The sequence below is a fragment of the Ornithodoros turicata genome, chromosome 8 (genome assembly GCF_037126465.1).
Source record: "Ornithodoros turicata isolate Travis chromosome 8, ASM3712646v1, whole genome shotgun sequence".
NCBI classification, from domain to species: Eukaryota; Metazoa; Arthropoda; class Arachnida; order Ixodida; family Argasidae; genus Ornithodoros; species Ornithodoros turicata.
This window is the reverse complement of record NC_088208.1, coordinates 29,599,539-29,625,079: the sequence shown is the minus strand read 5'-3', so window position 1 is coordinate 29,625,079 and position 25,541 is coordinate 29,599,539. Positions and strand designations below refer to the sequence as shown.

The 25,541-nt window shown below is 46.3% G+C and overlaps 1 protein-coding gene across 10 annotated transcripts; it reads right to left on the bottom strand.

Moving 5' to 3' along the window:
* Positions 1-823: 823 nt before the first annotated feature.
* Positions 824-25,462, bottom strand: LOC135366893 (uncharacterized). 10 transcript variants are annotated; one of them, XM_064599869.1, is made up of 24 exons: positions 24,394-24,858; positions 23,738-23,854; positions 23,513-23,620; positions 22,967-23,163; positions 21,801-22,013; positions 21,055-21,146; positions 20,303-20,429; positions 17,756-18,055; positions 17,574-17,625; positions 17,391-17,516; positions 15,713-16,494; positions 14,225-14,425; positions 13,189-13,428; positions 12,442-12,787; positions 11,388-11,605; positions 10,843-11,140; positions 9,319-9,605; positions 7,886-8,167; positions 6,958-7,161; positions 5,394-5,530; positions 4,517-4,638; positions 3,756-3,833; positions 3,444-3,579; positions 824-3,122 (listed from the first exon to the last, which is right to left on the bottom strand). In XM_064599869.1, exons 1-24 carry the CDS (start codon positions 24,416-24,418, stop codon positions 1,316-1,318), a joined length of 6,495 nt encoding a protein of 2,164 aa, XP_064455939.1. In that variant the 5' UTR covers positions 24,419-24,858; the 3' UTR covers positions 824-1,315. The 10 variants fall into 10 exon arrangements, with proteins under 10 accessions (XP_064455939.1, XP_064455942.1, XP_064455940.1 ...); XM_064599872.1 differs by having other exon boundaries at positions 17,574-17,586; XM_064599870.1 differs by lacking the exon at positions 24,394-24,858 and adding an exon at positions 25,389-25,462 and having other exon boundaries at positions 17,391-17,625.
* Between the last annotated feature and the right edge of the window lie 79 nt (positions 25,463-25,541).

The window sequence follows — 25,541 nt, the reverse complement described above, 5'->3', positions numbered from 1 at the left end:
CAACATTCGCATTCATTTTGCGCGCGTAATTAGTTCGTAAATGACGACAAAGCAAACGGAAACGCGAAGAGCAGGAAACTGAACTCCATACTACGGAGATTCATCCGGAGGAGGATACCGTGACGTCACCCAGCACTGTCGTCTGCTTCGCCGGATGATATAAGCAGTGTGTTGCTTTCAGTGCCCACTCTCTTCACAGAGGCAAAGCCACTGTTTGAATAAAATCTGCGCAGTTTTGGCACGAGATATTTCGTACATGTGTTCCTGACATTCTAAAGGTTACGGGCATACCATGACCATTGTGGCGATTTTGTTGCGGAGTCCCTCTTGACACCACGCAACTGCCTCGGATGTACTGCTTGCGACACACTTGTCTGAAATCGACAGCTCACGGTTTATCCTGTCTGAAGCCTCAAGGTGTTACAACATTGTTTCTTCAGACTAACAGACTTGTACTGCATACTGCCCACCCTCAAACACAAAAATGGTACAGCTCCTTCAAGCCAATACTGGCTTCTGTACCTGTGGATTTCAGACAAGTGTGTCGCAAGCAGTACAGTTTGGCTGAGTCTTCTCAACTTAACGTTGTATCCCACAAACTCAACAATGCTATCACAATCATCTAATTTGCTCAAACTTTTCCTACAAAATTTGCTCAAAATTACTCGGCTTACAACAGACCCCCATCAGGGGTGCACTGTCCCACAACGAGGTTACGGTTTTCGCTGTAAATGTTGCGCAACAACAGTTATTTAACAAGCATCTGTGTGGGATAATCTAAATATGGGCACCACAAACCATATCGCAGTCATACTAAATGTGCTCCATTACTGGAAATACCTCACTTTATTTATTTTGCATGTACACATGAGAATGAGCTTGCCCAGCCGGTGACCATCTCTATTCGTAAATGCGGTACCAATTGTCGGAGAGAAACTACAAAATAATTTGACTTTTAAGTCACGCTAATATGTACAACTTCGCTCCCGCCTCTCTCCCTTCGTTTTGAAGCTAGGAGCTCGTGATGGTATGAAAATGATTTACATTTTGTTACAAAACGTGTGTCCTCCATGCACAGTGGCCTGCAGAAATGAAACGTACACGGAGACGACCCCTCAAAAGGGAACACATCTTTCGAAGGAGGCGCCAAAAGCGAAGAGAAAAAGAAACTGAGCGCTGCAATACAACGAGAGAACTCTCAAAAATTAAATCTTCATTTACCGTTTACCTGAGGAACAGTTGTCTCTTGTTTCCGGTTCTTCTCGCAGACTACGTCTGTTCCTAGACAAAAACCAAACTATGTCCCACGTGCCCCCTACTGCCCTGTTTCCTCCGCGAACTGCATGACCTCTTGGTTGCCCTCCGTAACCATGGGAAGAGTCAGAATGCTATGGCTGCCCGAGGCACCTTCGAGCGTCACAGTGTCCCCGTGTTCTCCCTCGAGGGAGAGTCCACTGGGCAGTGCAAAGACCGTCTCCCCACCGTCGGAACTAATCGGTATGAGCAGCACCCTCTCCCCGCCGTCAGACGTGGGCACTTTCACCACAGCGGCATTGGTGTACGCCTGCTGTTCACCTCCCACCAGGCCCTCCTGGTCTCCAGACACCATCATCACAATCGGCATCTGCCCTTCTCCTTCCCCCTCCAGTTCCATGTGTTCCACCACCGTGCCCTGCTCGTGGGGCTCTGTGGTCACCATTTGTTCACTGCCTTCTAAAACACCCTCCTGCCTCAAGACTGCGCTCGTCATGCCTTCACCGACCGACAACAGTGGTGAGTTCGTGCTGAAGGCTCCCACGACCTTGGTGTCAGTCTCCAGCTGGGCCGACGTCGTCATGGCCGCGTACATGGAGGGGTCTCCCCCTTCTAATGCGATCAAGCCCCCCGCAGAAATCTCGTGTGTGGTTTCCTGCTCCTCTTCCCCTTCGTGCCGAACAATGGCAAAGTGTATGACTTCGCCATTTTCGGACTCCACAGCAAGGTGGTCTACGCCTTCTTGGCTCGCGGCAGCCATGAGAAGGTGGGCTGCGTCGTCGTCAACGGTCATCTCACCTTCGACGGCTTCCTCCTGAGCTTCTTCTACCATGTGCTCGTGCTGAAATTCTTCGTGCATCACCTCGTGTTCAAGGATGTGCTGCTGCACTTCTTCGTCGGGCGACTGCTGTTCTTGTTCCAAGCCCTCCTCTGTATGCACATTGTCCTGCTGCTGCAAAGACTGGTGATCCTCCACTTGCTGTTCGAGAGCTTGTTGATGCTCTAGCAAATGCTGGTGTTCCATGAGCTCTTGATGTTCAAGTGTCTGTTGGTGTGCAAGCACTTGCTCCTGCTGCAATATTTGCTGTTCCTCAACCTCATCCTGCTGCTCGGCCATCTGCTGGTGCCCCAGGGAGTGCTGCTGATCTACAGTTTCACCTTGTTCCAGGACATGATGTTCCAACTCTGTCTGGTGCTGTAGTGCCAACTGTTCATGGTCTAGTGCCTGCTGGTGCTCCAGTACATGTTGCTGATTTAATGCTTGTTGCTGTTCCATTTCCTGTTGCTCCAGCACCTGCTGCTCTTCCAACGTCTGCTGTTGTTCAAACACCTGTTGCTGCTCCAACATCCGCTGCTGCTCTAACGCTTCCTGCTCTCCATTTTCGTTCTGAATGGATTCGTGTTCCTGCATGGCATCCTGCTGCATTATCTCCTCTTGCACAACCACCTGCTGCATCTCTCCATGCTGTCCCACTTGCTGTACAAGTATTCTGCCATCACCCGACTGCTCCGCAACAGCCTGGAGCGCCAGCTCAAACTGAGCAGCGTTGGGAGCACTCACATGATCTGCTCCTTCAAAGGCTGCCAAGTCCCTTGGATCTTGGCTGATGGTTGCAATTCCATCAGCCGTATTGATCGACACGGTTACCTGTCCAGGACCTGTAGCCTCTGCTACAGCACGTGCTAGTTGAGTAGCGAGGTCTTCTTGCGGATTAATAGTCACAGTAGTAGTGATGCCATCCTCTGTGGTTGTAACAAGCTCTGGAGCACCGCCTAGTTCAGTGTGTTGCAGGGTGCCATCTTGGGTGATAAGGATGGGGTTGATGACAGAGCTGTCCGAGGCGACAAATGCCTGTTCTTGGCCTTGGCTGCATGGATAGATGCAAGCAGAAGACTATTACAACAAGCACACTCTAGAACTGCACAAGTCTATACACATTTATTCAATGGTGCAAGTATAGTAGCCTAGCATATGGCGATTTTTTTATGCACGTACTGTAACACCCTTACTTAAATTCAGTGCATCTTCATACTGCTCTACTCAGTTATACTGAATTTATATATCGAGTCCCAAAACAAAAAAAAAGTAAAGTGCAGAACCTAAGTAAAACTATGTGCATGAATGGGATATGCCAGTCAACAATAAATTACAATACAACTGGAAAGCAACTATAAGCACTGCTACTTACCCATGATGGCCAGTACAAACATGAGCGGCGAAGAGGTCTTCAGATTCAAACCCATTCAAGCAACCAGCGCAGATTAGTTGGATCAGCTCTCCTGCTGTTTCTTCCTGATTGTCATGTGCGGGGACATCTTGGATTTCTGTTAAAAAGTGGCTCTGCTTATTCCAGACAAAATTCAAATGCCCAGATTGCAGTTAATACCCAGCAATATCATAAAAGCACTGTTTAACGGAGTGTGCATTTCTGAAAGCCATCTGCATGATGGCATTGCCTGTAAAGAGCACCACTCATCAACGTCTTTCTAATGTACCGTACCTTGTGCCATACGGGCCATGACAGAGGGCTCTTCATGAAGCTTCATGTGCGTATCCAGAGCTTTCTTTTTGAAGAAACCTGAAATGACATGCATTACATCAGCTATAACGAGGCAAAGCTCCTCAATTACCGTAATTTCATGCGTATTAGCCGCGGCTTATGCGCGATTTTTTTTATCACGGGTGCTCTGCGGCTTATCCACCGGTGCGGCTTATCTGATGGCTATTTTTTCCTGGTATTTTCCCTATACGCTGGTTTTAACGAAAGGGCCGACAGTGTCTCTGGAACAGCACTGCCCTGCCGATGCACGAACAGTGCTTACCAGGGACAGGTCCACATTCGATTGATTGATCTTCCTGGTGCATTCCCCCAAAGCAGCTTTAACGAAAGTGGTGACAATGATTCACGTCTTCTGGAAGACCACTGACCCATCAATCCACGAAAAACGCTCAACAAGGGTACAATCCGATCGTGGTAGAACTCTAGAACTGGCCTGCTTTGTTGTACACTTTGCTGATCCCGGAGTATGGACCACGGGGCTTATGGCCTTCTCTATGGTCTCCTTTGTCGCACAAGTGAGTAGTCTCGTATTGCCCGCGGCTTATCTGCGAGTGCGACTTATCTGCCAGAAAATTTTCAAAACGTCCCTAAAAATGCATCCTGCGGCTTATCTTCGGTGTGGCTTATACGCGTGAAATTACGGTATACACAAGCTACGTCACAAAGGACGAAATGCTTTGAGGCCGTACGAGCCGTCTCACCTCTCCCGCACGTCAAGCAACGATAGTCCGTATCGCCCCGATGCATGCGCAGATGGTTGTACAGCCCCACCTTTGTGGCAAGCCTGCGATTACAGCCCTGCCACGGACATGGCGTTGGTGGCCTGCGTGACAGAGGTACCTTGTTTAGCCCCCACAACAGACAGTCTATTTGGCAAGAAATAAAGGCTAGAGGGAGTAGTTAGCAATTTAGGGACACAGCTATATGTTACTTGTAACTTGAACATCTTAACGTGTCTATATCTACATTAGTCTTGAGCTGCTTCGCAGATTTCTGCAGACCCCCAGGGACTCTTGCAGACATTGACAGATTTTAAAATTCTCTAGTTTCTTGTCAGCCTTCGAGAAGGTTCTTACTAACTCTAGCGACTAAGCAGTGCTGTATTGCTGTACTCGCGTGCGTGCATTGTTGTATATTGCCCACTGTGCTACCTGCCTTGGCCCACAAAGGTCGCCAGGCAGTATCTTTTAAATAAATAAATAGACTTATTAAAGGGGCACTAAAGTGCAAAAATTCCACCCGGTGTAATGAAAGTGTAGTGTAGAGAAAGAAACCGCAGAGGCGCGGCAATGCGGAAAGTCCCCAGTCTCCTCAAATGATCTCCCTTGACTAGACAAATTTCGTCGTCCTTGGGAAGAGAGGGTGAGGAAAAGCATACATTGCTGTTTCTTCCGCTTGTAAATCACGTACGATGCAACGGATGAACGCTGTTCCTTTTGTGTCGTCACGGTAACTGTTCTTTCATGCCACGAGGGGAAGTTTTTGCACTTTGGCGGATTTTTACGGCACTTTTTACAGCTGATATGCATAGTGAGATCATGATTCCTACTCCTGTTCCACTGTTGTCATGACACTTACGCGTGAACCTCCATGTGTGCCAGCAGCTGTTCCCTCTGTAGGAATCGACGATGGCACTTCATGCACTCGTGTACTATGCTGTGCAGGGAGAGATGGCTCCAGAGAGCTTGCGAGTTGGGAAGCTTGGCTCCGCAGATCTGATGCAACAGAGCGGCAATTAGTACAGAAGTACAGTGGAACCTCTTTATGGTAAAGTTGGTGGGTATTGTTGCAAACATCCTAATTTTTGGAATACCGAGGCAAATAGTTCTGTATACGACTCTATATCCGAATCAGAAACGGAATTTTGTACCAAAATTTCAAAAGCTAAATTTCGAATTTTCACCCTTGGTTGCTAGTACCCATTCGAATTGCTTCACAGGACAAGCATGCACAATACCAATTAAATACAATTAAATATAAGAATATAAATAATTAAATATAGTACGGGCAAATTAAGGAGCACCGCAAAGTGAGGCAACCAAGCCAGAAACTTTAGCATCTAGATTTCGTGAAATTTAGTGGCTGCGAATATGTGCCCTGGGCCTTATTTACGAAAAATATGTGCCGTGAAATTGAATGTTTTTTTAGGATATTTGAAGAGCCCCAAAGCTCCACGTGTAAGGTCAAAAACTGCACATGAGAAGGCATAAAACTGAGCTAATACTAGTTCAGATTCTGCTCCGTGTGAATATATCACACATACACGCTGTACACATGTTTATATCCATACATGTGCTGCAGGCGCATCCAGTCCTGTTATACAACAACTATTCACTTCGTATTCAATTTGGTTCTATAACTATTCGCTTTGTAGTTGTTCTAGCTATGTATCTATTCGCTTTGGCTTTAAAATAACTACTCATTCATGCATGGATGTCAGCTGAACTCCTAAAAACCTTCCCCATACCAGTATTTTCAATATATCAGTACCTCATAGTTGGGACTTCAATGTACAGTAGCCAATTGATTTTTCGGACACCGATTATTCAGACCCGTTCGATACCTTGGACTCCCATGGGGGAACCGAGACCTTCACCACAGGATTATTACACTTTTACTATCATATTTCCGGTTAGATTGAAGTCCGAAGGACTAGCGCTTGTGGACAAAAAAAAATACGGCTTTTTTTGGGCACAATGGTGGCAACTTTGAAACTGCCATTTGGGATTGTGCACTTGGATTGGATTGGTAATTGAAGTCCTAGACGTGAATGCTCTAAACCTTCCGAAGCCGTACCACTATGTGACGCTGCGGTGGCTACTGTCAAATGTGTATGACAAACATATGACGCTCGCGCAAATGCAAGCGGATATCATCACACAGAGGCCCCACATACGGCAGGGCACGATTGCAGATGTCTCTGGTGCAGTTGAGATGAAATAAAGTTTAATATCGTGGTCGTCTTATTTTTCCGACTGCTGTATTATTCGGACATTTTTCCACTCACCGCCATGTCCACAAAATCGGTTGGCTACTGTATTGGGACCACAGGGTTAATTCACCATATCCATATTTCACTATGTACGCAGGTTTGCGATTTAGAGGTTCTAGTGCAGTTTCAAGATGACAGTGTCACTTGTACCTCACAGATGTTGGCCAGCTCTGGATGAACGCTCTGAATATGGTTCCTTCTTGGTCCTGCTTGCACAAATAGCAGACCACAGTGGTGACACTGATACTGATGGCTTTCTGTTTCCATGTGCTTGACAAATGTAGCAAAGAGCCCAAACCAGCTGTGGCACACACGACAACGATAGTTTCGTGGTTCAGATCTGTTGTACCGTTCCTGTTAAAGAGGTGCATACAGTCATCACGTGAAAAAAAAAAAAAGAAAAAAAAAAAAAAGACTAAGCTGGACCCATACAGAGGCAAACGTGTTAGCTTGAAATTGTGCACAAATACCAGTTAAACCAGGATTACAAGTGCCATAAATCAACAGAGCTAACCTAACCAAAACTAACCGAACACATTTATCATGTTCCATACACTTACACTCAGTTTGATAAAAAACTTTTAAATACCGTAAATTTTGCTTGTTTGTTTTTTTATTTTCTTCTTCTTTTTTTTTTTACTTACTGAGCTGCACTGAGTGCTTTAATTTTTACAATTTTTCTTTTCACTATTCTCCTGTGCTATATTTGTACTTACTACAGAAAGTTTATGTTCATGAGAATATGTAGCATAGGCTAATGTGTGTCTGATTCTTGTGCATTATTTACTGTGTACTGCATACTTGTGTACTGTATACTGAATTTCTGCATAGTGCTGCCTAGTGCCAGTGTGGCCCCAGGATGCCCTCAAGCTACTTTGTTGTTGCTTTTTTTCCGGGGCCACCGCCATCTATCGTTAGATGGGAAAAAAATAAATAAATATTTGATATTTTCGGAATATTTATATATACATAAAAAGATCATTTGGCTTCATTCTCTTTTGAGTATCAATAAAAATATTACGCTAGTAAATCAAAGAATACTTCAAACCAAAATATCTGGTACTGAAAGCAGGCCTACCTGAACTTTCATGTACTTATTCGCATGGTCCGCGCTTAGGAAGTGGTCTTGAAGGTGCTCATTGTTATCGAAAACCATGTCACACATTGAGCAGAAGCTCTCGGACTTCTGATTGTGCCTCAGGGAATGTCTCTGGAAAGCTGAGGCACAGGTGAAGGTCTTGCTGCACGCCGTGACAATGCATTGGAATCTCTTTTCCAGGCGGTGCAAGTTGTACATGTGCAGGTAGTACAGTGCGTAACTCTTGATAACGGCATCACATACATGACAGTAGTGGCCCACCTGCGAACAAGACAGGCTCGTGGTTTATGCAAATTAGAGCCAGATTTAAAAAAAAAAAGCTTTTCAGCAAAATCAGGGGTAAACATTGGGTTATATTTTTCTTCGATAATTCGGGTGTAATCGGGTTGCACTGAACCTGGTTCAACCTGGTTCTGTCTGAATCAGATTGAATCAGGCGTAAATCTTTGGTTTACTCGGCATAACACACAAGGCATACAGACAGAGAGTTTGAGGGTGTAAGAGGCAGCAGGGTCTCCGTTTTGACAGTTTGTATGAGCATATATTTATGCATGTACAACTCAGTTTCCAAAGTTCTGTGTTAGTTATGATGACTTTGAATCGCTCAGTTTAAACTTACAAACCCTGTTTTGCTGATTCAAATCGTGTGCTTGGGGAGTGAGTGTGTGTGTGTGTGTGTGTGTGTGTGTGGGGGGGGGGGGTTATATCGGGTGTAACTCTGAAAGGGCAGGCCCTATTTATGCTTCATGTAAAACTGTTGTACTGAAAGGTCCATTTTGGTAAGAGTATCAACTGGAATGTTAAAAAGCTGCGTTAGTTTCCGTTTTGTAATCAGGAACCAGAAAGTCATTTCTACTTTAGGCTTTACGCTCCCAGCCCAAGGTACAAAGATGTTGAATAGGTTGCCATTTATTAGGAAATGATAGGGCACTTTTGAGATGGCGTTACGTACACCTAAGGTGAAAGTAAAAAACAACATCAAATGTAATCCTAAAGCAGGAACTGTGTGGCATGAAAAGCTAGCTGGATTCTGCCCGAATTGATATCTGGACAGAACATTTTTTTTGTGCATTACCGAACGCTATCAAACGGGGTGCAGGAGTTTTGCCAATGTCTTCTGACCGCAGCAGCTGACCTTGGGCTGCATGTCCTGTCAGCCGTCTGTATCCGTAAGAGGACAGGTATGGACGATGTCATTGTTGCTTCTGTCTGAACAGCCATCGGCTGACTGCTACTTTTTTGGTATGCGATGTTCCCGGTTTCGGCTGGTTTCCGTCTACGCGATTGACGCTTAGTGCTGCCGATAGGGCTGCTTCTCTATAGCACTACTTTTCGTGACATACAATGATGCAGCTAGCTATTGCAGTGAATAGGAACGAGTGCCTTTCTTGAACACACAGAGTGACACGTACCTTGGTGGGGAACCCCAGTTCCAGCAGTTGCGCGTCGGACGGAATGTCGGCCGGTGTAAGTGACGGCTGGCTCTTCCCCCCATCTTCGCTGCTGTTGCCCTCACTGGGCTGAGCTTCCACAGCACCCGCAGGGTTGACCTCTGTCGTTTCTGCGCTTCCGCCTTCCTCCCCCGTTTCCGCGGTAGCCTGAATGATGCTGTCAACAGCACGCTGCTGGGACACGTCTATGTCACTCCCCAGACTCTGCTGAAGCTGTTCAGCATCTGGCATTGACCCGTACTGGCCACCTGGACAGAGCGCAGAAATGCATCACGCAATGGTGGCTCAACGCGTGCAGCGGTGGAACTGACAAGATGATGTCCGGACCAGCTGTTGGAGCGGGAAAAACCCGGTTTTGTAGTAGCTTTTACGGTCCATGGAGCAGAGGGCACCGACCGCTAATTGCATTGCATATGGTGTAAGCACTGTTCTATGTCACAAACTTGTCGGCATAACAATGCATAAAGGACCAGCCTCGCACGACTATCATGCGACTACATAGAAAACTTTCCAAACACACAACTCATCATTTATTTGTAGAAAGGACAAAGCACCAAGTTTTACGCGAAAGGTTAGGACATACAGCTAGCCTGCCTCAGCTCATTCCTGTTGTATACTTAGAGCCTGAAGTTTTAGGGTTTTACCCGATTCTTCCCCGAATTTGCGCCCCGTAATTGAAGGTTCACCCTTTAGGGTGAAACCCGATTTTTACCCGGCAAATTCCCCTCACTGGGATGCCTGTAGGAATGCGCTAACTTACTTGTTTGGCAGCAAATGGAGTTACATCGCCGTTTGTACCAAGCCACTACAGTTAGTTTGAGTAACTGAGCCCGATTTCTCCCCGAATTTAGCGTACTGGAAGTTTTTTCACCCGAATTCGCTTGAATTTAGTGCACATGTTTACTTACCAGACTTTTACCCCCCGAATTTAGAAAAAAAATATTTCCAGAAAACTTCAGGCTCTATGTATACTGCATTTCTTACAGTTTCTCAGGGATTCAGGGTTTGGAAGAGTTGGAGCTTGAAAGGGAAAGGGCAGTCCCTTTGGGAGCAAACATGGTGCCACAATTCAGAAAAGCACCCATTAGTAGCAGCATGTAGCAAGGTCTGCTTTTTGGCCCTGTTTCGCATACATAGTGCAGCAGTTCCATCACTGACACGAGCGATATTCCTCAGAATACTCCACGGAATAGCTTTCTGCTGCCATGGCCAGCTTGAATGCTAACGACATGTATTTTCGTGCTCTTCAAGCGACGGGGATACGCGGCGGCTCAGCCACAAGTTATTCCGTGGCAAACGACAGGGCAGACTGTGATGTCTGCTATGTGCGCGGTACCCCACTCTCAATATTCTGGTGCTGTGCAAATGCTCAACAACAGCCGCGGCGGAACTCCCACTTCGTGACTACCTCTTTGTGCCATTTCTTCTACTACAGTATCCTGCGTGTGGATAGTCCGCTGGTAGTCCGCGAACTGCTGAACGTACCTGCAATGTCCTCGGAGGAGCAGTCCGGCAAGCCCTTTTTCACCCAGCGCATGTGTACGTGATGTTGATGCTGTTGACACGACTGGCTGTTGGCAAACCGCATGCAGCAGAGGAAACACGTGCTGGAACCCATGGCTGCCCCATTCACCCCCAACAACGGAGTGCTTGTGGAGCCATTCTCCTCAACGCTGCCATCTGCTCCTCTGGGAACTTCCGCAGATGCTCGTGCATCCCCTACGGCTACTTCCTCCTGAGGCTGTTGACCAAGAGGTACATGGACACCGTCGGCCATGTGTTTCTGGAACCAGAAGTGTTAGTACTGCACTATGCAGCAAGTTTGCATCCTCGAAGTATCCTTAGTAGACCGCTATATGTCCCTAGCTTTCCGCAAAATTTCACTCAATTGGCCATGTCCTGCGGAACCTGCCATTTTTAGAGGAATATTTGATATGCTACGGAACTATACTAGGATTTAAATTGACTTGCGACAGTTCCGCGTGTTAGACCCAACTTTAACTATAACGGGTTTTAACCGTAAGACGTACCTTGATCTCATCCTCGGAGGTGAAGGTCAGGGAACAGTGGTTGCACTTGTAGAAAAGGTTTGCCTTGCTGGCTAAACCAGTCCCTACCGTTGCTGTCACCATTTTGCCCCCCCGGCCTTTGTCGGCACGCAGCAGCGGACACTTGCTGATGTGCAACATCAAGTCCTTCGAGTTTCCACAGGGCTGCAGGCACTTGGCACAAGACCATGTCTGCTGACCTGCGTTTTACACCAATGCGCAAGTGGCTTCAAGTTTCTGACAGGCTTCATCACGTTCTTACAATTAAGTTCCATCTTTAGAAGGAGTTACAGGAAAGCATATTGCATAACAGAAGGGGTATAACATATAGGGATATTACATAAAAGACATGTTCAACTCAAAAAGTCCGTCCGTCAACGTTTGAGATAAGGAGACGCAATAGCGCGCCAGCAGAAATATAGTGCGGAGCCACCATGCGCCATCAGTTGCGGTGTGGTTAGTGTTAACAGCCAATACAGAAGCAGAGCGAGTATGATGGATTACGTTATCTCGTGGAAGGAGGAGTGTGACCTCTCTGTGTCTAGCCATCCTATCCGCGGCACGGTAATGATTTGAGAGCCGACGAACTACATTTCTTTTCCTTCTTAAGTTGAACATGACTACATACAGCTCATATGGTTACTTGGGGGCATGTAACAATTCTTCCTGCAATTTGTTGTTCCAACACACTCTCGCGGGCAAATGGCAAGCACGATTTAGTAAGCCTTACAGGTACAATATTGACAACTGGTGCTTTGCATGTTAACTTCAAAGATGGAATTTGAAAACAGGTGACCTTTGAGAAAAGCAAACTGCTCCAAAAAGAAAGCACTGGGATTTTAACGCTTTTAATCATGATTCTTATCATTCATGCTCGGGGAAGAGTCGAATATTCGATATTCGATTCGCGAATCGAATACTTCGAGTGATTAATATTCTATTTGAATTCGAGAACTCGAATACCCCTAGAAATTATGCTTCTTTGGCTAATTCAGCAAGCCCGAATTCACCGAAATCCACCTGAAAGGCATCCTACCTGTCTGAACAGCATGGGAAAGGAGGATGTGCTTGTGCAAACGCTCCCTTCCATGCACGTACACCGAACACACAGAGCACTGCAGATGGGGTCCCGGTTGGTCCTGCAGGTGGCGCTGCTTCACATGAAAGCGCAGGCGGCCGGTGCGGGGTGTACAGTAGCCGCAGTAGCGACATGTGTACGTCTGCATGCGGTGCGCCGCCTTCATGTGCGCATGGTGCTCGTCGAACGTGGAAGAACCCGAGGAGCACACGCTGCAGTAAAAGCGTCCTGCGAGTTCTGTAACTGCGGATTCTGGAACAAGTCGCACGGTTTTGGAGTGCACCTCCGGGTAGTGGTCCCGCACCTGAGGATATAAAAGTGGTCGATAGACACTGGTTTATCAATAGGGCCTGACTTTTTCGGGTTTTATTTTTGGCCAAATTCAGGCCAAAACTGGGCAATTTGGGCACATGCCGAAAAAAAAGAGGAGCAGATTTTCTTGCAGAAAATAGAAAAAGGATTGAGATGCAAAGCAGCTGTGCCGAATGTGCGGTGCTTAGCGTTCTCCAGACCCAGTATTGGTAGCGGAACTTGTAATTTAGCAAGCTAATTTTTCTAGACTTTTTGGGTATTATCCTAGGGTGACGATAATGCAAGCCTTGGGGAGGGAGTAATGACGGGTATCACCGTGCTTAACCCTGAAACACAGGGCTCTGCCAGTGCAGCATTTCTACCGCGCAAGGTAACGACGGAGAGCTCGCTCACCTCGGACAGTGTCCGAAGCGTGATGTCACAGAAACGGCAGCTTGAGTTGAGAGTCGTGTCTTCGGTCACGTCAGGAGGCACACAGACAAAGACAACTGCTTCGCTGAACTCTGCCTTGGCACTGTGCACTGCAATCTCGTGTATCACGTGATAGTGCTTCTCCAGGTCCACGGGGAACCTGAACACGTATTTTGACTGGCAGAAGAGGCACTGCAGACTGGTGTCATTGGGGGAGTAGACCTGCAGGAGGTTCCAATATGGTAGCGCATTAGAACAGCCTACTTCTGCATAAAAATAAAACATATTTAAACATATTTAATTAACAAAAATAAAACATAGCATATTTCTGCATATGCATAACTGGCAACAGCACAGGCCACATAGGCCCAGTTTTACCAATGCCAACTAACATTTGATCCGAGAACAACGGTCACTTAACATGAATCTAACGCAACTCTGCTTCACAAAGGGGAGTTTTTTCATTGAAACGTTCATCATGTCACCAACTAACATTTGTAAAAAAGAATTTCTGTTTACCATTACTGTTTTATGAAACAACAGTTCACGTCCACAGTTTTGACAATGTACCAGTCTTCATCCCTGTCTCTATACCATTACTGCATTATTTTAAAGTATGATTTATGAATATGAATTTTCAGGAAATATTTTTTTTCTAAATTTGGCTGGTAAAAATCAGGTAAATAAACACGTGCTCTACATTGATGCAAATTCGGGTGGAAAAAATTCCAGTATGCTATAATCGGGGAGAAATCGGGCTCAGTTACTCGAACTAACTGTACTGGTTCGGTACGAACGCTGATGTAAATACATTTTCTGCCGAACAAGTTAATGTGCATTCCTACAGACGTCTCAGTGAGGGCAATTTGACTAGCAGAACTCAGGTTTAACCCTGAAGAGGAATGCCTTCAATTCGTGGTGCAAATTCGGGGAAGAATCGGGTTAAACCCTAAAACTTTGGGCTCTATTTATGAACTACCCCGTGTTTTCACCGCAGCAAAAATGCAACACAGCCCACCTGCCGGAAGAGGAACATTCCAATAAGAGAGTCCGAATTCTCAGCCTCAGCCAGCGGCAGCTCACTCTCGACCAGCTGCACCGTGTTGGGTAACTTCAGCGTGTGTGTATCATCCACGGCGTCCTCCGTGCACTCTTCCAGGCTCATCTGTGTTCCGCCCTTCTTCCGCGCAGCAGCTGCACTTGCCGTTGATGGCACTTCCTGAAGGACATGAAAAAGACGCCCAGCATAAGCAAAGGTTAAAGGAGCACCGAAGTGGAAAAATTTCTCCTTGAGGAATGAAAGGTGTCGTTACCTTAACCGTGTATTCACACGAGCAATATTCCCGAGATTACTACAGCGGAAGATGACAAAACGTCACAGCTCTCTGCTGCCACGTAAGTGCAAGCGCTCAACGTTGTGTCCTCACCTATACTGCTAGCCGTGGGCAATATGCAGCGACACAGCCGCAAGATATTCTGTGGCAGACGACAGGAAAAGACGCTGACGGTGTCTCCTGCCAAGTGCGCCACTCCCGATATTCTGGCACCGTACGAATGCTCAACATAACACGAGGCTTCGGCTCTGTAAGCAGTGTTTTCGCTTCTTCTTCCACTGGAATCTTCCGTGAGAATGCCGCTCATGTGAATACACAGTAATGTGAACACAAAACAAAAGGGACCCATTGAGTTAAGTCATTTGTGATTTATGAGTAGGTACGGATGTTTTCGGGTAAAACCTGATATTACCCGAATTTACCCCCCCAAATTAGCAAATAATCGGGTTTCACCAGATTTCTACACTTCAGTTTCGGTTTTTCCCACCACGACTTTGTTTAGTTGGCTTTCAGGATGAGAGGTGGCGCTGTCAAAGCTCTCCTTCTCGCTTGCGCCAGTTGAACGTCAGTTGTGTCCGGTACCCGCTGTTTGCTTCTGCAGCATTGTCATTAATAACTGCCATCGGAATGGAAGTTCCAGAACAAAGTTTCAGCAGGTTGAGTTAGATGCAGTGGCCACAGAGAATATCAATCGGTGATTAACATTCAAGAGTACAGCTGATATTGCTGGTCAGTGACTTATGGATAGTTCAGCAGTTGTAGTCATGTGATACCCTCACGTTTCACTATTTTTATCCATTGTAATTGAGAACGAATGTCTCTTTTTATTCAGTAAAAAAAAAAAAAATTCACCTTTCCCACTGCTTCAGAACGAGCGCAACAGTGTGGAGAGGCCTCCGATTGGTCTCCTTAAATAATCACCCATGATGACTGGCCAAATTGTCTGGGGGAGACTAATGAGAGCCCGCTGCGTAGCAGGCCTTCTTTAGGAGCGGAGGAAGAGGCGAACCGTATAATTGCGGTTTCTTTCGCTCACAGATCACGAATGACGTCGCGGATGAACCCCGTTCCTTTTGTGTCGCCATCAAGGCAACGGCATCCCTCATTCCGCGAGCAGAAAAAATTTTTGCACTTTCATGCCCCCCCATTCAAAAAAAGTTTGAAACACGTACCGCAGCGGAGGCCTTGCTACTGCCGTCAGTCCCACCCTGCTGCCCTGCATCTTCATCCAGTGCCACTTCCTCCGCCGCTGCCAGCTTGCCCTCCACCATTGCCTGCACTTTCTCGGTGGCCCACTGCACCGCCTTCTGCCTGTCCGTCCCAGACACTTCCACCACCGTCGCATCTTCCATCACGACGAACACCCTGTTCTTGTGCACCCTGGGACGCACAAGCTTCTTCCTTCCCCTGCGAGCGGCCAGGAGCTTCTTCTGCTGCGGAGACAGAAACTGCATCGGGTTCGGAGGGTTCTTCCGCGGCCTCCCGGGCCTCTTCTTCACGGGCACGCCCTCGGGCGGTGGGTCGCCGTCTTCCCCTACCACCTCCACCACGGTCTTGCACTTTGTCGTCCTCGAGAGGGCAGGCACGAAATCGACGTCGTCGTCCTCATAGTAGAAATCGTCCCGAGTGGGACGTTTTCGCTTGCGCCCTCGTCTGGCAGGTGTCGGCAACGTTGGCTTGCGCGGCCGCCCGGGACCGCGGTGGTACGCGAGTTGCCGGGAGGGTGAAGAGAACAACGATTTCATGTGGGTCTTGTCCGCGGCTGCGGGCAGTTTAGCGGAAGAAGAGGCTGGAGGCTCGTAGGAGGAATCGTCGTCCTCCTCGTCAACGTCTATGGGTTCACCGAGTTGCACCACTTCAACGTTGATCACTCGAGGCTCCTGCTGCATCGACTTTGAGTCTTCCGAACTTCTTCCTTCGCTCGCTGGTATTGTGGAAGATGAGGTGTCTTCACCTGGACGAAACGAGAGAGGAACAGAATTGGCATTTGACCTTGCACAGCGATCAAGCACACAGGGTTTTGTCCTCCATGGTGTCCCACAGAATTTTTGAACAAAAATTTTAGGGTCTTTCAAGGACCTTTTTAAGGCTCAGCCGTCATTTTGCACAAAAGAGAATGCACGGGGACAGCACAATAGTGACCCGTTCTGCTCACGAAAGCGACTGATGACTCCTGAATGTTAAAGATCATAGGATAGAGACGAAGGTGTATGAATAGGGCCCTGTGTTTTCGGGTTTTATGCTTTTCGAAAATCGGGGGAGGGTAAAAATCGGGTTTTATTTCAGGAGCCGTAAAACAGGGTAAAATTGGCCGATATCGGGTGGAAAAGTATAACTTCAGGTTGAAAAAAAAGAAGAAAAAGAAAGAGCGCTTCTCGCATTTTAGGTTGACATAAGATGTGGAACAGCTGTGCCCGTACTGGTGGCTGAATTGGCACTTTGCAAAGTTCCTTTTCGGGTTTTACTCCAAGTGACGATGATGCAAATCGGGGGGTAAAAATGAGTTTCACCGGGTTTAACCCTAAAACACAGGTCCTTATGTATGAATACAACGCAGGGTGCCATTTATTTTGACGCACGTCTGGTTTCCGCCGCCGATTCCTATTGCAATGAGTGCTAACACCTGCGGTTTCGAAACTATAGGGCGCTAGCAGCTCCACAAGAAAAAGAAAAAGAATAAAGATGCATGATCAAGGGTAATCAAAGACTGTAGCAAAATTCCAGGGTATTCAAAGGTTTCAAGGACCAGTGGGAACCACGGCTCCCCGCATTCCCTTTGAGAAACCGCATTCTACATATTGTGACAAAAAAATCCTTCAATCCTATCCTGACAATTTATTGGTTTCGTACCTTGGGAAGACCCCAGCGGCTCGTCCTTCTTCGCTTCCGAGGCACCCACGCCCTCTTCGGACAGTGCGCTGGGACAGCTGGGACCTAACCAGGGCTTCGGTCCCAGGAGGACGATGGGGTTGAGATCTGCACGGTCCAAGCCGCTCACTTGACGCTGCTCTCCTTTGACAGCTATGAACTTGCCTGGGTCGTTCGGCTTCGGAATATAAACAACAGCCAAAGCATCCTCAGCAGCCTCCGAAGAGAGAAGAACCGCACAATAAGGACGTGGTAAGGAAGCATAGAAAAAGAGTGTTGTCACAAGTCAGCGCAAGGTTGCCGGATTAAGATACGTTAAAAGTTTGCTCTCCAACGTGCGCATATACCTCGTTCTCTTCCAGCTCTCTCTCCGCAGCGTCGTCAGACGGGGTCCAGCCAGCGGGAAACGAGGCCGATCGCTTGGCCACGTGCTGAACGGGGGGAGATTCTGGGCTGTGTAAACGCTTGCTGCAAACCGTTTTGATGAAATCCTTGGCGGCCGACTTGCTGGACCTCCCCCTGCGAGGCGTGTCCTTTGGCGGAGTGCCGACCTCCTGCCCCTGCCGGTGAAGACCCAAGGCTGAAAAGATGGGCTCCTGGCGCTTGCTGTTGGCACCCTCCGTCTCTTCGTCCCCCTCGGGCGGTGGCTGTTAGCAAGGAACGTACAGGGAAATGTGATCGAGAAGGAATGTTGTGAGGATGAAAGCGAAGACTAAGGCGAAGTGCAACGATTCAACCACACAATTACAGTGAACTCCCGTTAAGACGAACACGAGGGGACCGCGGAAATTTGTTCGTCTTATCAGAAGTTCATCTTAACAGAAGGACCCAAAAGTGTCATAGAAAATGTCAAAGACAGGGTAGCAATTGTGAAACGGCATATTGGCAACATGGCAGCATACAATAGCTTACTTCCTGCCAGTTTGGCCACCTACTGAATTAAGCCGCTGGTTGCCCACTGCTGCGCACGCGGATAGAATGTGCCCTAACAGCACGCGAACGGCAGTTCCCCCGGAGACTGCACGCGAAGCGCAATCGCACGTGCGCATGTCAACGTATTCCGAATGCCTGCACATCAAAAGACACCACAAAGTTTGGGTTTCATGTTATGGTGCACTTGCTTGCTAAACGCTCGTGCTCCCCGGTTGACGGCCAATGCGCGTGACGGAATGAGCGCGCAAATTTTGAAAAATAGCTATAACGATCGCTATGTGCAGATCAAGATTGAGCCCCAAACGACCACAGAGTGTTTCTGCGTGGCGGGGGTGGTGGAAGCTGAGCCCCAAAGGTGCCGTGTGCACAGCATCACGTGCCTTCCTCGCTTCCGTGCGTGCGGCGAAGCCCGTTTACAGGCGCCGCGGGCGCCGGAAAAGTTTGGGTTATCCGAAGTGCCCGCGGTGTCTGTTCGTGTTAAGCGGATTTTTTTTACATGGTGTCTATGGGAAAACAAACAAATGTCCGTAATTTGTTCGGCATAACCGGAAATTCGGCTTAAGCGAGTTCGGCTTAACGGGAGCCCACTGTATATGTCATATTATATATATAAATTTTTTTCTTATTTGTTTATTTTATTTATTTCATTTATTTGTTTCTTTAATGGCTTTTTTCCCTCCCGGTATAAATATATATATACATATATATAAGTCCAGTCCCGAAGAAGGCGGAGCTTCCGCCGAAACGTAGACTTCCCCAGACCCTTAGTTTAAATGCCAGCTTAATAAATAACTTTCCCCTACTCCCTACTTCAATCTCTGGTGTCTTTTCTCCCCTATCTATCTATATATATATATATATATATATATATATAAATATAAATATATTGTCGGACATAATGAAGCACGAGAATGGGGATCTGCCACAACATGCCAATTACTTTAGTTCCCGACACGACTTTTTCTGGCTATATTTTTCAGCAACATCGGGAGGTAAATATCGGGCTACATATCGCTTCAGTAATTCGGGCGTAATCGGGTTCAACTGAACCTGATCCGACCCAATTCTGGTCGAATCCGATTGAATCAGGTGCCAATCTTCGTTTTACTCGGCACGATACACAAGACACAGCAGCGGACACACTGTTTTGACAATTTGGATCAGCATATTTATGCATCTACAACACAGTTTCGAAAGTTCTCTGTAGTTGTGTTGACTTTGGATCCCCCTGGTCCAGTAGTTTCCGGGGAAATATCGGGTTAAACCCGGTTTTTGCCGACTTCAATTTGGGGGGGGGGTTGAATATCGGGCTTAATCGGGTATGACCTTAAAAAGACAGGCTCTATACATATACGGTACTTCTACTTCTTATACTGTTCTTTACTTACGTAACACTTTAGTTATTCCATAATGAACAACTGCAAATCAATCCCTATCCCTAGTCTTCTACTGTGCCTCCCAGACATTGTACCTCTACATACTAAGCTAAAAAGAAAAAAGAAAGAAAAACAGTGAAGCACAACTACTACCAACGCAGTCAGTTATGTATACAGCCTGAAGTTTTCGGGAAACATTTTTTTCCAAATTTGGGAGGTAAAAATCGGGGGAATAAAAATGTGCTCTAAATTCATGTGAATTTGGGTCGAAAAGCTTCCACTATGTTAAATTTAGGGAGAAATTGGGCTCTATTACTCTGACGAACTGCACTGGTTTGGTACAAACAGTGATGTAATTTGTGTTCCCTGCTATACAATGTAGTGTACATTACCACAGACAATTCAATGAGGGCAATTTGCTGGGTAAAAATCAGGTTTCACCCTAAAAAGGCAACCTTTAATTCGGGGTGCAAATTCGGGGAAGAATCGGGTTAAACCCTAAAACTTCAGGCTCTAGTTATGTACCAGGCGTGTCCCACACATCTCTAAACTGAAAACAACGTGGCTTGTTGCAGTGTGACAAACCTCGTCATCTAACTCGTCTTCTTGGGCATCCGTTGGTTCCTTGTTCAATGCTGCCTGTTCTTTCTCAAACAGCTGGATGAGACGCTTGCTGATGATGTTCTCTTCGGGCTCCCAACAGTTTTCAGAGCTGCGGTATGACAGAGATGTGCTTGCGTGTACTTTCCAACACCTAGAGCTTCGAGGAAACGTTTACAGTCATCCCACAAAAGGTACAGGACACGATTGGCTAATTTACGTGGAAACAGCCGCACCCAAATTGAACTATGCACCTACACAACGAATATAGGTACTGCCAGCGTACAAAGCATTTGCGTGAACTCAATATTAAGTCCGACCCCCGTAAACTGTGCCTGCGCTTCATCTTTGTAAACTCTGTCTGCGCTTCATCTTTTTTTCCACTGCAATGCAGAGCTTAAGTGGCCAAACCAAAAAAACTCTTATCGCTTCAGTCATAAAAAAAGGACGTAAAACGTGTCGTCGTTTGTCTTTTCTCTTCCTTGTCTCCGGTTACTTTTTCTGTTGCCATCTACCAGCTCGCCTGCGCCCTAGCCCTTTTCCCGTGAAATTAACTGATGTTCTGTAATATAACGTAAAATTAACTCGGTGTCTGTGCTTCTCGAATTATACAGGGCCCCCCTATTCTCGGAACAGTAATCTGGTAATGTTGCGGCCTTTGCTTGGCTCCTGCAACGTAAACTACAGACAGCTTCCTCCGTATACCCATCCGATCAACACCGGAATAAAGAACTCACTCAGGGTAGCCCTTCCACTTTAGCAGATATTCCACTTTGCCGTTGGTTTCCCGTTTCTCGAGAATTTTTTCCACGATGTACACTTTCTTTTTCTGCAAGCAGAGAACAGAACAAAATCAGCAACTTCTCTCTCATACATAGCAACTTGTGTTTTCGGGCTCTATGTTATCTCAATTTTGTTTGTTTTGTGCACACAATATATTCTTGCGGATCAGAATATGAAGTAACGCTCACTTTGTTTTATGACCGCTCTTGAGCTGTTTTCGGCCTTACTAGTGCAGCTTCAGAACTATTCGAATATATCAGGCTCAGAAGAAACATCGATTTCATTCAAATACAGTCAAGCTCCTTTATAGCAAACACCTTTTCAACGAAAATACCACTACAGCAAATTTTTTTGCGGTCCCGATGGAGCCCTATAGGTCCAAAATTGGACATCCTTTTGAACGAAAATACCTTTACTGCAAATTTTTTTTGCTGTCCCCTGAGTTTCGTTGTAAAGGAGTTCGACTGTATACTAGAATTCCATAATCAGTTCAGGAATCAAAACAAATGTAGAATTATTCGCCTCGGTATTTAAAAAATTCCAATATTCACTCGTGCCTTGTAGGCAGCCATACAGATATGAGCGTCTCATTACCAACTCTACTCAATATTGCAAAATATTGTCAGCCCCGCTTGCGCTGCTCCTGGGCACTGCATGCAAGACACTTCGCCGGAGGGCTGCTTGTAATGTGCAAACACACCGTTGCTTGATCGCCTACCGAAGACGCTGTGCCAGCCTTCCGCACGTGGGATGCGGGGCTCTGCGTCGATCCTTTGGAAGTACCAGATGAGGCAGCAGGAGATTTGGACAGCGCCGGTTTTGATGCGTGTGTCAGCAATCTTTCCGAGGCTGCTGTCTTGCAGGGCCGTTGAAGCTTTTTCTGCTGCCTTAGCCGTTGCTGCAAGACTTGTTTCTGCACAAACAATAGGATAAAAAATAAAAAATTAAGGACTTCAACGTTAGGCAGACAAGAGCTTGCAGGACCGCTGCCCTCACCCGCTCCACTAGCTGAGCTAGTGAGGATATAACATTAATACAATTAACGAAGAACAGAGTACTTTATCATGAAATACAGCTATATACACAATATTTCTATGTTTCAAGTTGAACACCGACACTACTGCAATGTTGCACAGGATACTGAGGAGAAAAAAAAAGAGCCAAGATCCAGTCTAGAAACAAAATGTGCAGAAAGAAAATTTCTGGAAGAAGAGTATGAGCTATACAGTCCCCAGCCAATTTAACTGGAGAGAGAAAAAAAGGTAATTGTAATAAATATTAATTAATAAATAAAAGAATTCAGACTTTCTGATTTGTCAGATGACAACACAACCCAGTACTTGATATAAGCGACTTATTGAAGCAAAAGCCCTTTGAGCTTCGCCAGATTGTTGTAGTTTCCACTGATAGGAACCATGTGTTTCCCCATTTAATATTAGATACTGTCCCTAACAGGGACACACTTGACTTTCGTGCACACTTGTGGCTGGAATTTGCTGAATTTTTCTGGTGGATTGGATGGACTTCTGGTAGATTTTTCTGACTGCATGTCTCCCAAGTACTGGAGAGACATGCAGTGCACTGGATGACATGCAGTGCATTTCAAATCCTAACATTTCAAACAGCTTCACCAGTGATTGCTTCTGAGCATATGCTGGCATCCTGGACACTAATGTTGCCATATCCCAATCATACACATGTCAACCGTGTAGCGAGCCCTAGCCTTTAAGAACAAAACCCTCCATATTTTCCTACGTATGCACCCATCACACAAAATGCCAGCCGCTTTGAATTCCAACGGTTCAGAACACACCACCGAGGCTCACTTATTTGAATGCAAACCGCAAGGGAAGCAAAGCGTCTCACGTGATGCAAATAGTTGGTCAGGAGGCGCTTCCCAGGCCTCTGCACGCCGTTGTTCTTCGAAGCAGTAGCTGTTCCTGCAACTTTCCGCTCTGGTGGGTCTACGGCGGGTTTCTTCTCGGACTTCACAACTGGCGCTGCTTCTGTATTGCTTTGTGCTGTTTTGTTCGAGGGAGGCTTCACGGCTTTGTCCTTGTCTGCTTTTAATGGCAAGGAGAAGGGAACACGAGAACTGTGTTAATTCTTATAAAGCAAAGCCAACACACCCACGTCAAGCATCACCCCAAAACCAAAGGGCCCAATATACATGTAGGCTGTAAGCACCACAAAGTTAGTATAACAGATCATGATAATCAGCACGATCAGCACTGAAGTTTGAACGGCAGCAACCTGCCGGCAACGTGATATATTTAGTGTGTTGAATATTGCACACATTTATTCAATGTAATATATTGTAAGGAGCAACAGCAAAAAGGAAAAAAAAAAAAAAATAAGAAAGAAAGACAAAGACACATCAAATGGAATTTTAAGATGAGGAATGATATTTACTACCATCCTCTTCAGATTCTTCCTTAATGCCGCAGCCTTTCTGCTTGTGCTGTATGAAACCTTCCAGTTGGTGGAAAATGTTTCCGCAGCAACCACATTTAAGAAAATCTGTGCAGGAACGCAAGAAAATCAGCTTCAGCATATCCAGTGGAACACATTCGGTGTTTCATTAACACAATGCGACAAGGCACAAGACACTTAATATTTCGAGCCAGCACGTCTTACCCATGACGGAGTCTTCGGTAGACTTTTTCTTTGGGCCGGATTTCTGACTCGCAACGGGGGAAGTGCCTGCAGTGCCTGCCATGCCACTTGTCACACCCTTTGCGGGTGCCTCTTGACCTGAAATTTTTTTTGGAACCACAGCATAAAAGATCTCATGTGTCAACACATCCATGGTCAGTGCCATCTTGACTATGGAAGATGAGTGTAACAACCCACTACAATATGCCTCACCGCATGGTATATTCATAATAGAGTACTAATTCATGGCACATACTGATGTACCCGCTGTACAAGATGCATTGAAGTGCCTCGCACAAGCGAAATGAACCGAGTATCAATTTATGCAGATGCACACTGCTTATCGTTTCGAAAGCGGGAATCTAGTCACACGAAATCGAACGACGATAATGGAAGAAGTGATTAAAATCATGGAACGTTTCGGTGGTATAACATCGTATCTACGTACCTGCTGTACGCAGGAGACAAGGCACATGCAGCGATTTGAAGTTACCGTTTGAGGAACGCGCGGACCGGACAGCAATGCTGGTAATGCTTTCAACGTACTTCTACGACAATACCGTTCGAAATACAAAACACTTGTCCGGCTCATTTCTGCGCGATCGGTGCCATTCGAAATGTGACAATTTGCGAGTTACCTGTTGGCCTCTTGCGTAACTTCATGGTTTATGAGAAGGTGGCGATCGCAAACGAAGCGTCCAAGACACGCACGCAGTAAAGTAAAGTTAACCCAACCAGCTTTTCGCACTCACACACGCATTGAGTTAAGAGCAGTCAAAGACCGTACATCATACACATAAGGGCATTGCAGGCGCAACGACAGAGCGATACCGGTCAACTGATTCTTTGCGAACTGTTGAAACGGCATCGTGAAATGTTCTGATCCAAAAGCCGCACAAGCCACGTAGTCCCATTCTATGTGTTCTTACGAGAGTGGATTTTTCGTTATGCTGCTTTAAAGTAATTCCTGTTTCATCAGGCCTTTCGTTGTCATGCGATTATGCTTTACTCCCATCGCTGACAGGCTCTTGGTTGCCTTGCCTCTGCTCGAAGCAGATGCGTCTTGCATGAGCTGCATAGTTGTGTGAATGCCATTGGAAGAATGACAATACGTTTCACCTATACAAGTTATCCATATAAACACACTTGGCTTCTGCATTCCGCGAACAACTTAATTTTTAATCGAAAAAACGTTTCATAAAACGGCAAAACGAAGAAGAAAAAATAAATTTTTATTTGTTCAAATGAAGCCCTCGACCCAAGATGTAGAAGTATGATATTCTCTGGCAGATTCACGTTAGGACCCTTATAAGTACTTCCAGCGCAATGTCCCTCGAATAATGAACAAGAGATGCAACACATACATCTCTTTTACGAATTATAAGCAGCTCCGAAAATTTTCTCACTACAGCGGACCATATCGCAGAGCTGTGGCGCCCTAATCGGCCATAGCATTTTAGGAGGAGACGAATATGGCGTGTAAAAGGCTTAGCAGTATCCACCGGAGTTCCTGAACGTTGTCCGCGCACTAAACGTCCTCGAGTTACCGAAGCACACTTATGGTGTTTCTTCTTCAGATTTCTGTTGCTAGTTTTATAGGCAACAGCGAAAGAAAAGCGAAAAGTTAACTCACCATAGGTTCTTCTAAATGTCGTACGTTCCTCCTAGAGAGAGAAGAAAAAAGCGAACGCTGCCGGCAGACGGCGCATGCATTAGCTTACGCTTCTGACGAAAGCTGATGACGTAGACGAGACGTTCGGTTAGCGCGAACTGTTCGAATTTCAAA

What these genes read in the sequence shown, in the direction of transcription:
- LOC135366893 (XM_064599863.1), bottom strand. Translation starts at nt 24,418, where the DNA reads ATGAAGTTACGCAAGAGGCCAACAG. An exon ending in TACCGAAGACTCCGTCATGG is followed by an intron (nt 23,621 to 23,737) that starts GTAAGACGTGCT and finishes GTTCCTGCACAG; the next exon opens with ATTTTCTTAAATGTGGTTGC. An exon ending in CATGGCCCGTATGGCACAAG is followed by an intron (nt 3,580 to 3,755) that starts GTACGGTACATT and finishes ACTTTTTAACAG; the next exon opens with AAATCCAAGATGTCCCCGCA.